General features: G+C 58.6%; 1 protein-coding gene across 6 annotated transcripts; it reads left to right on the top strand.

Moving 5' to 3' along the window:
• The first annotated feature begins 1,673 nt into the window (after positions 1-1,673).
• PATL2 (PAT1 homolog 2) lies at positions 1,674-8,415 on the top strand. Of its 6 annotated transcripts, none has more exons than XM_030015454.2 (19): positions 1,674-1,710; positions 2,396-2,498; positions 2,688-3,010; positions 3,217-3,285; positions 3,385-3,450; positions 3,824-3,991; positions 4,106-4,192; positions 4,701-4,855; positions 4,987-5,070; positions 5,151-5,289; positions 5,415-5,535; positions 5,616-5,713; positions 6,093-6,137; positions 6,296-6,444; positions 6,670-6,829; positions 7,171-7,311; positions 7,402-7,499; positions 7,576-7,725; positions 8,130-8,415. In XM_030015454.2, the coding sequence occupies exons 2-19, from the start codon at positions 2,444-2,446 to the stop codon at positions 8,167-8,169; spliced, it is 2,148 nt and encodes a 715-aa protein (XP_029871314.1). In that variant the 5' UTR covers positions 1,674-1,710; positions 2,396-2,443; the 3' UTR covers positions 8,170-8,415. The 6 variants fall into 6 exon arrangements, with proteins under 6 accessions (XP_029871314.1, XP_029871313.1, XP_029871315.1 ...); XM_030015453.2 differs by lacking the exon at positions 1,674-1,710 and adding an exon at positions 1,730-1,809 and having other exon boundaries at positions 4,109-4,192; XM_030015455.2 differs by lacking the exon at positions 1,674-1,710 and adding an exon at positions 1,788-1,806.
• Positions 8,416-10,673: the final 2,258 nt, after the last annotated feature.

The following is a 10,673-nucleotide window of genomic DNA, read 5'->3' as shown; positions in this document are numbered from 1 at the left end:
TTTCCGAGCTTGGGCGGGAGCGTCTTGGTCCGGTGGCAGCGGGATGATGGATCGACTCTGTCGTTCGAGCACAGCACAGACTCCCTGATGTCAAACGCAAGAATCCAAGGTCAAAGAACCAGGTGTTCTGGTGCCTCCTCCAGAAAAACTGTGAGCACTGCAGCACAGCTAGGCTAGGCTTGCCTCCCTGTGGTACTGCTTGGAGGGGAGAAGTACAGCAGCCTTGAATAGCAGCATTAAGAAAACCAAGGTTAAAAAAAAAGAAAATGAATCAGTATTAAAGAGCATGTAGATATTTTATACCCTAGGAGCTTGTCTGCTTGTGGTCCTACAGGTCATGTACTGGTTATCCATACAAAGAGTCACTGCTTCAGACTGGAAAGCAGATACATGTATATTGTCTTCCATCCAGCTTCATAAAGATTAAAGAGTTTAAAAAAAGAGAAAAGAAAGTGAAGTTACTGCTAGTAGGGAGAAAACAGCAGCATCACAGAGCTCCTCTAACACGGGGCTCCTTTAAGACTTGCCTTCTTAATGCATACCATTTAAAAACCTAACTTAAATCAATAAAGCACGTACAGAGAACATCCCCTACCCAAAGGCAGCAGGTAAATCAGTAGAGACTGAGCAAAGAAAAAGCCTGCAAATACTCATTAATCCTCACTGGAGCAGCTCTGAGATGAGCTCTTGCTTGGTTTGCTGGCTGTCCAGTGAGTGGTGCCAGCAGCTACGCAGCTGTTGAGTGTTTTTCCTGTGAGATAAGGGGACGCAGCTGCTGCTGAAGCCTTATCAGGGATCTCAGGGCTCTCACAGAAATAAGTCATAACGGCTGCGTCAGCAGCTGAGCTGGCATTGGGAGTCACTGCCTCGGAGCCTGACCCAGAGGCTTGTCTGGCTCTGCCCGGGGGAGCGATCCCCTTGGCTCAGGGAGGATTGATTACACAAATAGCTGATTGTGGGACACAGATCCTTTCTCCGCGCTGACACCCGGGCTCTCCTGTTGGGACAGGAATCCCTGGAGATGACTGTGCCTGGCAGACTTTCCCTGTAAACGCAAGCTGAACCATGAGTTTCTTCCACATGATGTTTCTAAAAGGCCAAATCTTCCATTTTCAGGGTGCTTCTGCTTTTATTAGCGGAGAAATATATTTAAGGAGCGGGTGAGGTCTGACACAACTGAGGTGCTCCTGGCATTCGGGGGGACGAGGGCAGCCTGCTGTGCTTGGTGGGATGCAGAGATTTACAGCGTCTTTGCCTTAGCTTTGCTCCCCTGTGCTTTCAAATCCACTGCTGTAAACCTCCGAGGCACTACCAGCTGGACCGACTACGTCCCGCTGGTTTTCCATGACTGCTCCCAGGGGTATCGGTTCGGAAAAGGCCCTCGCTAGCAGGGAGCAACGAGAGCAGTAGAAAAACCCGGTCTGGGTTTTTCTGTGCCCTGGGAGACACAGGTGTTGGCAGTTTTACACCCCTTTTCGCGGGTGGGGTCATTAAACCTCACACCCCCCCCCCCCCCCAGCTCCATCCCCACCCCTGCTCCAGGCACCGCCAGCGGTCTCGGCCGCCTGGGCGGGGCCTAACTGAGGGAGGCGTGGCCTAACAGAGGGGGCGTGGCGACGCTACTGCGCAGGGGCGGGGCGCAGTGGGCGCCGCCATGCTGTACGGAAAGCGCCTGCGCGGCGGCGCGCTGCCGCCGGAGCGGCGGCGGCGGTCCGTAAAAGGCGGCGGCGGGGGCAGCCCGGCCCCGTAGAGGGACGCGGGCGGGCGGGAGGGCGGTGCCGCGGCATGGCGGAGGGCGGCGAGCCGGTTGTGAGTGCCCGCCCTGGCACGCTGCTCCGTCCCTCGGGCCACCTCCCCTCCCGCTTCCCTGGGTCACGTCCCCCCCCACCCCCCTCCCCTTCCTCCTCGGTGCCGGTTGCTCCGGGGCTGCCTCTCCCGGTGCTGGCTCTCCTCGGAGCGGTCGGTACCGGAGAAGACGCTGCCCTGGAGGTGCTGGTGGGGTGCCCTTCCCTGCCTTGTGCTCGGGTGCTGTCCGTGCCCAGCTAGTGGGGTGTTCACTCTGAAGCCTAATGGTGTCCCTCAGTGCCAGCCACGCTGGTGCTGTTCTGTACCGGCATCCCCTGCACTGGCAGGGGTCACCTCCGGGTGGCCGCAGCCCCGGTCCAGGCAGGCTTCAGTGGGCTCCTACCCCGCAATGAGCCACCAGATCCTGCCCTCGCTGGTGGTGCTGGTGGCTCCAGCTCTTCCCTTTCCACCTGCGGAGCAGCTGTGAGCACTGGGGGCTGCCTGGCACCACCGGCGGGGGGGGGGGGGGGCGAGGTTGGGTGTCCCCCACTTTGGGAGCATGTTAGGGTTACCTCTCCCTTAGCGGGGACCCTGCTGCTTTCGACTCCAGATCCTTGAGGACTACCTGCTGGTGGAAGATGCACCTCTGCTGGAGGAGATGGCCGAGGAGGATGAAGAGCTCGACCTGTACAACGAGATGACTTTTGGGTTAGGTAAGATCTCAGGGGAGGCCCAGTGTTGGGGAGATCAGCCAGCACCCAATGGGGTGAGGATGATGGCGGGGGTGGGTGGTGAGGAAGGTGTCCTCCTGCCTGGTGAGGAGCTGGATTGAGAGTAGGGACCCCAGTGGGCACTGCCCAGGCTTTCACCCACCCCGACGTGTTCTGCTTCCCTCCTCCAAGACCGAGACTCCACTGAGGAGGATGCCGCAAAACTCCTGATGCCTCTGGAGGTGAACCCTGAGCTGGCTGAAGCGGTGGCAGAGAAGACCGAGGCTGGGGAGGAACCAGGGCGCAGAGCAGATGAGCAGCCAGAGGAGCTGGGAGAACCCCAGGAGGAAGGTGGGATGGAGCTGGAGGTCGAGCAGGTTGGCTCCGAGTTGGAGGAGGAGGAGGAGGAGCTGGGGACTGAGGAACAGGAGGAAGACCAGGAGCCCTGCGAGGAGCCCAATGACCTGGGGGACCCGGCAGTGATGAGAGCTGTGCAGAGCAAACCCACGCTGGAGGTGACGTGTGAGCGGAGAGGGAGGGGACCCCTGCCTGGCAGGCAGACAGAGGGGCTGGCGGGGACCCACTGCTCCCCCCTCCATCCCCACGCCTGTGGGTCCTGCCCCACGGAGGGCACCGGGGGGTAGTTTCGTCGCTGCCCAAGGGAGGAAGACCTGCTGTGCCAGGGCTGAGTAAGTGCCTGTAACCTCTTCTTTGCTTGCAGAGCCAAGACTCGGCGGTGCTGGACAGTAGGATTGGTGCTTGCTGGGCAGAGTTTGGCAAAGAAGACGTGGTAAAAATGTCCCCTCCCATCCGGTGATGAGGCTGAGTGGCCCCTGTGCTTCTTCTCCTGTCTTCCTTCCCTGTGCTGATCCATCTCCCTGTCTTCCAGCTGGCAATGGATCCTGTGGTGTGGGGCTCCTGCCCCAGCAGCATCCCACCCCACCATGTTCTGGAGGTGGGTACCCCCCGCCAGGCCCGCGGGGAGCGGCTAAGGGTCATGCAGGCGATTTGGGGTGACCAGGGGACTTTGTCACGGGTCTGGCCGTGCACAGATGTGTCTCTTAGGTGCCAAGGCTGTGGGTGGAGGTGCCTGCCCTAAGCAGAGCCTGGTTTCGAAGGCAAAGTTGTTGAGTTTGGGGGGACTGGGACCCCCATGCCGGGCGTCCCTGTGGGTCCATTGCTGTTGCATGCTGCCAGGGTGGGAGCCTGGCTGGTGCATGGTCTGGTTAAGTGATGACCAAAGGTTTTGGTGAGCGGCCTGATGCTGGGGGAGCTAAATTGATCCCAGCTGGGCCCCGTTCCCATCTCCTGCTGCCTCCTCCCTGCAGGATAAAGCCATCCTCCAGGTCCTGGAGAGGCCCCCACCATCCACCAACATGGCCCTCGACTTCCTTGGCTCCCCAGTGCAGAGGGGCTATGGAGGCTCTTCCCGGCTCAAGCACCCCAACTTAAGACTGATGTCCCCCAAGTCGTTCCCCCAGCGCTTTCTCCAGCAGGTAATGGGTTTTGGGGGGCTCTTGCATCCCCTCTTTCTCTGCCCTCCCCTCCACAGAGGTGCAGCCTTGAGGACAGGCTTGTCCCAGTGACACCTCCCACCTCCTGCCCTGCAGCAGTCGCCTCTGATGACTCCCTCCCTGTGTTCCCCTCGGCCCTACGCGCCAGCTCGCAGACCCTCTCCACTCTTCACTTCTAACCAGGTAACGCAGTGGGCTGTGATCCATGGCCATGTCCCCTCTGAGGTGGCCCTGGAGTGGCAGGAGATGGAGACGTTGCCTCCCCAAAGCTCTGCTGTCTGGGGCAGACTTTGCAGCTCCATCTAATCTTGAGCACCCATCTCCGGTGTCTTGCCCATGGGGAAAGTGGAGCCACCGGTGTAGCCATTGCTTCATAAATCTATTTGTCCTGATGTCCCCATGGGACCTGCACCGGGCATGGTGTTGTGCTTGGTGTCATGCTGCAGCAGTGATGGTGGACGCGGGGCATGCCATCCCTGGTGACGCCCGGGTCCCCTTGCCTTGCTCAGCTGTAGTGGCAGGATCCTGGGGAGTATCACCTTGCTGTGGTGCCCCACGTGTCCCCTCCATGCAGGGAGAGGGTGGCCCCTGCGCAGATGGGAGCCAGAAGCCAGCACGGAGCTGACAGACCCCTACAGGACCCTCAGAAGGGAAAGCTCAGGTGCTTGATCGCTTCTCTCTCCCTCTCCAGGGTACAGGGTATGCGTCTCCAACCCCTTTCCGGCCCATGTCACCCAACATCAGCAGCCCTCCACGGCCTCTCGCCATGCACTTCGGTCCCATGTCTCCCTCTTTGGATGCCGCTCTCTTCTTCAGTCCATCAGCCAGTGGCCAGCTGAACCTCAGGTAGCAGGATGCCCGGGTGCCTGGGTAGGATCGGAGGAGCCCTACAAAGCAGCTGGGGGGTGTCCCCCCTCTGGGGATGGCTCTAGTGCGTGGTGCTGAGCCCCCTGACCCCCATCTGGTCTCCTTTGCAGTGTGCCCAGCCACATGACCCAGCTTCACCCCCAGCACCAGCGGATCCTGACCCAGCGGCAGCAGCAAGGCGGGCAGGCACAGAGGTAAGGGGGTCCCCGGGGAGCTGCGGGGTTGGGGGGGGGCTCTGGGCAATCACAGCAGGCTGCACCTTCTCCTGTGCCAGCATCTCCCCCAAGAAGCTGTGGTCTCCTAAAGTGGACCCTTATGCTGGGCTGATGACCTCCAAGGAGAAGGACTGGGTCGTCAAGGTGGAGATGATCCAGCTGCAGAGCGAGAACATGGATGATGACTACTACTACCAGGTGAGCTCCTGCTGGCAGCACCAGTAGCTTATTCTGCTCCTCAGGGCTGGGACTTCATCTTTTTGGGAGCCGGAGGGTGCCAGGGCTCGTGGTGCCTCCCCTCCTGGCTATGCCTGTCATTACAGACGTACTACCATCGGCTGGAGCGCAAACAGGCAGAGGAGGAGCTGCTCGGCGGGCGCAACAAGCAGGAGCCCCCCAAGCTGGTCACGCCGTTCATCCAGAAAGTGGAGACATATGACTCTGGTGAGGGGCTGGGGTGGGCAGTGGGGGGCTGGGTGAGGGACTGTGGGATGTGGTCTCACCGTATCCCATCACTTTTCCAGTGGTGCGCATCGCGGGCTCGCTGGGCCAGGTTGCGGTGTCCACCTGCTACAGCCCTCGCCGGGCCATCGATGCTGTGCACCATGCCCTTGTGGAGGAGGTAGGTGAGGGGAAGCCGGGCTGGTTGGTGCCACGGATGCCTGGAAACCCCGCTCCGAGCTTTCCCCGGGCCCTGGAGCAGCTTTAGCAGGAGCTTTAGGAGCTGCTGTGACCGAGCACGTGTGCTGCCCAGAGCTGCGGGATGGGGCACACGGTTTGAGCCGGTGCCGCCTCGGTGGTGAGCTCAGTGGGAGCTTCTCCCCTGCCAAGGGGTGGGATGGGGCTCTGGGCAGTCGGAGCTGGCTGTGGCCTTTCCGTGGGATTGCTCTGTATCCTGAAGCCACCTCTGATCCCCAGGGAGCAGCTGGCCCAGCGCTCTGCCGGCAGCGGTGTCTGGTGCTGGCTGTAACCGTTGTGCCTTCCTTTCTCCCCTCCTGAAGGCTGCAGGGAGCCATCGGCTTCGGGCGCTGCACAGGATCGAGAAGGTGAGCGAGCCACGATTTGGGGCAGGGTGGGATGGTGCAGACACTCGGTTTTCATCCAAGGAGCTCTGTGAGGGGACATCAACCTGGGCAGGGGTCCTGAATAACCAGTTGGTAGAAGATGCTCCAAGCTGCCCCTTTACCCCGTGCTGTTTCTCCAGCTCTTCCTGCAGCTGCTGGAAGTGGAGGACATGCAGCGGAAGACATCCCTGGCCCCAGAGGAGCAGCAGCCCTGCTATCAGGAGCAGAAGAGCCAAGAAGTGGAGCGTCTCTACCAAGCCTTGAAAATCGGAGCTTGCAGCAGTGCAGAGTGAGTTTGTGCTGTGGAGAGAGGCGAGCAGGCAGTGTGTCCTGGTCCTCGTGGGGCTCAGATGGTCATGGGGAGGGTTGGATCCTGTCCTCTGTGTGTCACCGTGGCCTGTGCTGACCCTGCCCATGAGCTTTGTCCTCCACTGGAGCTGATGCTGGTCCTTCTGGATGGGCAGAGATGCTACAGGTCCCTTGGGATCTGTGCCAATGGAGCCTTCGTCCCCAGGGAGGCAGAGGATGAATTCCTGCAACTCCTGTGTGTGCGGAAGGGCAAGAAGCTCACGGCCCGGCTGCTGCCCCGCCTGACCCAGGAGCAAGCAGAGAAGATCCTGCTGACCATCACCCACCACCTGCCCTTTCTCATGAAGAAGGACATGTTGGATGAGGCAAGAACCTCCAGACAGGGCAGGGGCATCCCAGGCTGCCTTCTTCCCTTGTCTGCTCTTGCTGGGGGGGGGCACCCTGGGCAATGGAGGGGGCCCATCTTGCTGGGTCCCAGCATGGCTAGGCAGCTGGTGTGGTTGACATGAGACAGCAGCCTCTTTCCTTCCCTGAGGAGGAGGAGAAAAAGTCTCCAGAAGGGTTTAAAGCAGTCCTGGTAGCAGTCCCCCCCGGGGCGGGGTGCAGTGTTGGCCTTTGTGTCCCCCCCCCGAGGTGTTGGGATGGGGCTGTGGCTGTGATGAATCGAACAGTCTCAGATCCCTGCTCTCCCCTCTACCCTGCCCAGTCTCTTCCCATGCTCTACAGCCCGTTGAACGAGGTGGTGGGTGGAATGACCTTCAGCAAACTCATCGAGGTCCTGCAGGAGATGACCAGGCCTCTGCCCAAGTCCCCTGAGCTCCCCCTCACCATGGCCTTGAAGAACCAGGTACACGGTCCTGAGGAGGGCAGAGCCTTGTGGCACCCCTGGGGTGCCACCGCTGCCGGCTGTGACACTCCTCCTGGTGCTTCCCTGCAGTTTGGGATCTCCTTGCTCTACTCCCTGCTGAGCCATGGCGAGAGGCTGCTGTCCTCCGATGTGCCACTGGAGCCACGCAGAGGGGACTTCGAGATGTGGTGAGGGGCTGTGCGAGCAGTGGGGTTGGGGTTTGCTGGCTAGTGGGGCGCTCACCCCCTGCGTTGATGCCCCCAGGACAGACATGGTGTTCCTGGTCGCCCGGGAGCTGTCGCAAGTGCCCAAGGCTTTACTGGTGGAGCCTCTCTTCTTGCCCAGCAACCTTCTTTCGCTCTTCTGCCGCTACCTGGACAAGCAGACCATCCACCACCTGGAAGCCAAGATGGAGTGAGTACTGCCTGGCATGGTTCCCTGCTTCTGCCAGGGATCCCTCAGACGCAGTGGACAGCATTTGGGGGCTCATTGCTTCTGTCCCCTTGGGGACCCATTTGGACACAAGTCTCCAAACCTTCACTGGGCTAAGCTGATCCTTGTGTCTTTGCTTCTGCTTTTAGCAATCCCAGGACCGTGCCAGCTGGTGCTGGGTTTTGCATTTGCATCAGGTTCACCACACCTTGATGGCACATCCCTGTGGGATGAATCAAAGTGGGGGGTGAAAAGCTGGGGGGATCCCCCCAGCAATTTAAGCCAGCAGCTCTAGGGCACCCTGGGCTGGTTGGGCAGGCAGGCTCCCGGCAGCTGCCAGCAGCAGGAGTGTGACAAACTGCTCCAACCTCATCCTTTCCCCGCAGGTGCTCGCCGCTGCCATCGGAGGCTGCCATGCCCTGCTGAGCCCCTGGAGCAGGGGATGGGAGCCGGGGCCAGCAGTGCTGGGAATGGGCAGAGCCTGCTGCTGTGACTTTGAGTTTCGAAGCAAACACTTACCCTGGTGCAGGGCACTCTGGGTGAACCGGGCACTGGCAGGGCCGGTGCCTGAGGGCTGATGCTGACCTGCCCCAGTGCCTGGGAGCACAGCACGGGGGGGGGGCGTAACTTATTTTGGCCTCGCACCCAGCAGTGGTGAACACTGGATTATGGTGGGTGTCAAGGCAGGGTCTGCACAGGGGCGCTGGGAGCACCTGGGGGTGTGAGTGACTTTGTGTACAGCACTTGAAATAAAATAAAAAGGTGATTAATGAGCTCCTCTGGCTCCTGTGGACAGCTTCTGCTGTAAGCCCAGGGGTCCTGGAGGCATCGCTTGGGCATGGAGACCCCTGGTCCGGGATGGTGGGGATCTGAGTGTACAGTAAAGGGGAAGGAGAAGCAGGGAGGTGTGCACAGAAGACCCAGAAAGAGGATAGAGGGATGGAGGAGAAGGCAATGTGCTCACAGGGGAGTGGAGGGGATCACAGGACCCATGGGGCTGGGGACAGAGGAGAATTGAGCCCCCTGGGAGAGGAATGGGCTGGAAGAAAAGGGATGTTGTGGGGGAGATGGGGTCAGAGCTTGCCCTGAGGGGAAAGGGAAGATCTGTGCATGCAGGAGGGTGCATCTGGGTGCACACGGGGAAGGATATGGGGGATCTCGAACATACATGGGTGGGTAATAAAGCAGCTCTTTTCTCTACTGAGCTCTCAAAGACTAGTTAGCCTAAAGGCTTGCAGACATGATCATGATGAAGTACCTTGAAGCATCTTTCTTGAGCAATTTTAACTGACCATGGCTACCACAAGCTGACCCTCACTTCTGTATCTAGGGCTGAGGGGGTGCCTAAGTGTGATGTCTGGTCACACAGACCAGCTTTGTGGCTCCTGCCTGGCTAATATGGTGGGATTTCCCCTAATCCTATGGGACATCTGAGCCTAGGCCACCTATGTCCATCCAGACGTCTAAACTTGACACTCAAAGCCTGGTGTATATTTGAGAGGTTTGCACCAGAAAGTTGTCTCATCCTGAGACTGGTAGCTATCATATGTGCCTAAGCTCCAACCACATGTAGATGAAAATATTCCTTTAAAACTGACATCGTCCACACTAATGCACGTGTGATCGATATGGCTGCATGGTTGGGTGGGATTTATGTCCATGGCTTATCAAGACAGCTCAGATCTCAGCTGCTGAAACTCGCTTCAGAGGAGCAATGAGATGCCTAAATACAGTGGTACAGAGATAAGAGACACTGCAAATGTGATGCAGGACCTATGGGGGACTCCTGCCCTTTGTGCTAGAGGTGGGGTGTAGGCTGTCAGTCATCTAAAAGGGTGCAAGGTCCAGCTGGAAGGAGTTCCAGATCATTCTGGCAGCTGCCTTTTTCATCCTGATGCCTCTCCTGCTGATCTTGGTGTCCTACAGCCTCAGCCTTTCTCCTGCCCTCCAAATCAGGTTTGCCAAAAGCACGTTCAAAGCTTTCTCCACTTGCTCCTCACACCTTATTGTTGGAAAGTTCTTCTCTGGGACAGCTATGTTCATGCCTATGCATCCCTAGCCATCTGCTACTATGTCACTTCAAACAAGTGACACTGGCAGGTTGTGATCAGGGTGAAACCCAGAGTTTCAAACCCAGACAATCGGGGAGGATACCTGCGTGGTGACCCACCTGCAAGCAAAAGGATGGACCTTGCCACCACAAACCCTAGAGACAATTTCAGACATAAGGGAACTAACAGCTGCTCACTGATTTGTAGGAAGAGAGGAGAATGCCAGCAAAACCTTCAAGATAAGGATAAGGCATGTTATGTTTTCAGTTTGCAATGGAGCGGAGTGCAGACCTAGCGCCTGAGAGCCAGCGTGGATGAAGGAAGAAAGTGCAATGTGGTTGCAGTCGTGTATGAAACCAAATGCTCCTACGTAGAAGGGCTGGAGGTCTCTACTGGGCTTTGCTGCTTCATTGCAGGAAACAGCTGAGATGAAAGAAGGAAAATCGGTCTCTTTTGGTTACTCTCCCACAACCGAGGGACTCGCACCACCCAGCAGCTCCCCTTGGGGCTTCCCACCTGGAGAAAGAGACCCTCTCCCTGGGGTGAATTCACCTGGTGAATTAATTCAGCCGAGGGGTGTCCAGCAGGTCAGGGACCCCATCTGGTTTATCTGCATCGGGATCTTCTCCCTTAACCCAAAGCTGATGATCGTCCAAGGTGTCTCACCTGGCTTTGCTTTACCTACCGCTCTGCTCAGCTCCTCCTGGCACTGTCCCGAAAGAACCACCAACCCCACGGGGTGGTGGTGACCCATCACCATGAGTGAACGGCTGGACCAAGGGTGGTCACTGTCTCAGGGATATGGGGCTCATCCTGGGATGTCTTGGGGGGTATGGGACTCATACTGGGATGTCTTGGGGGGTATGGGACTCGTACTGG

This window comes from Aquila chrysaetos, chromosome 5 (genome assembly GCF_900496995.4).
Source record: "Aquila chrysaetos chrysaetos chromosome 5, bAquChr1.4, whole genome shotgun sequence".
In the NCBI taxonomy this organism is placed as follows: domain Eukaryota; kingdom Metazoa; phylum Chordata; class Aves; order Accipitriformes; family Accipitridae; genus Aquila; species Aquila chrysaetos.
The sequence above is the reverse complement of the archived record's forward strand: the minus strand, read 5'-3'. Positions and strand labels throughout refer to the sequence as shown.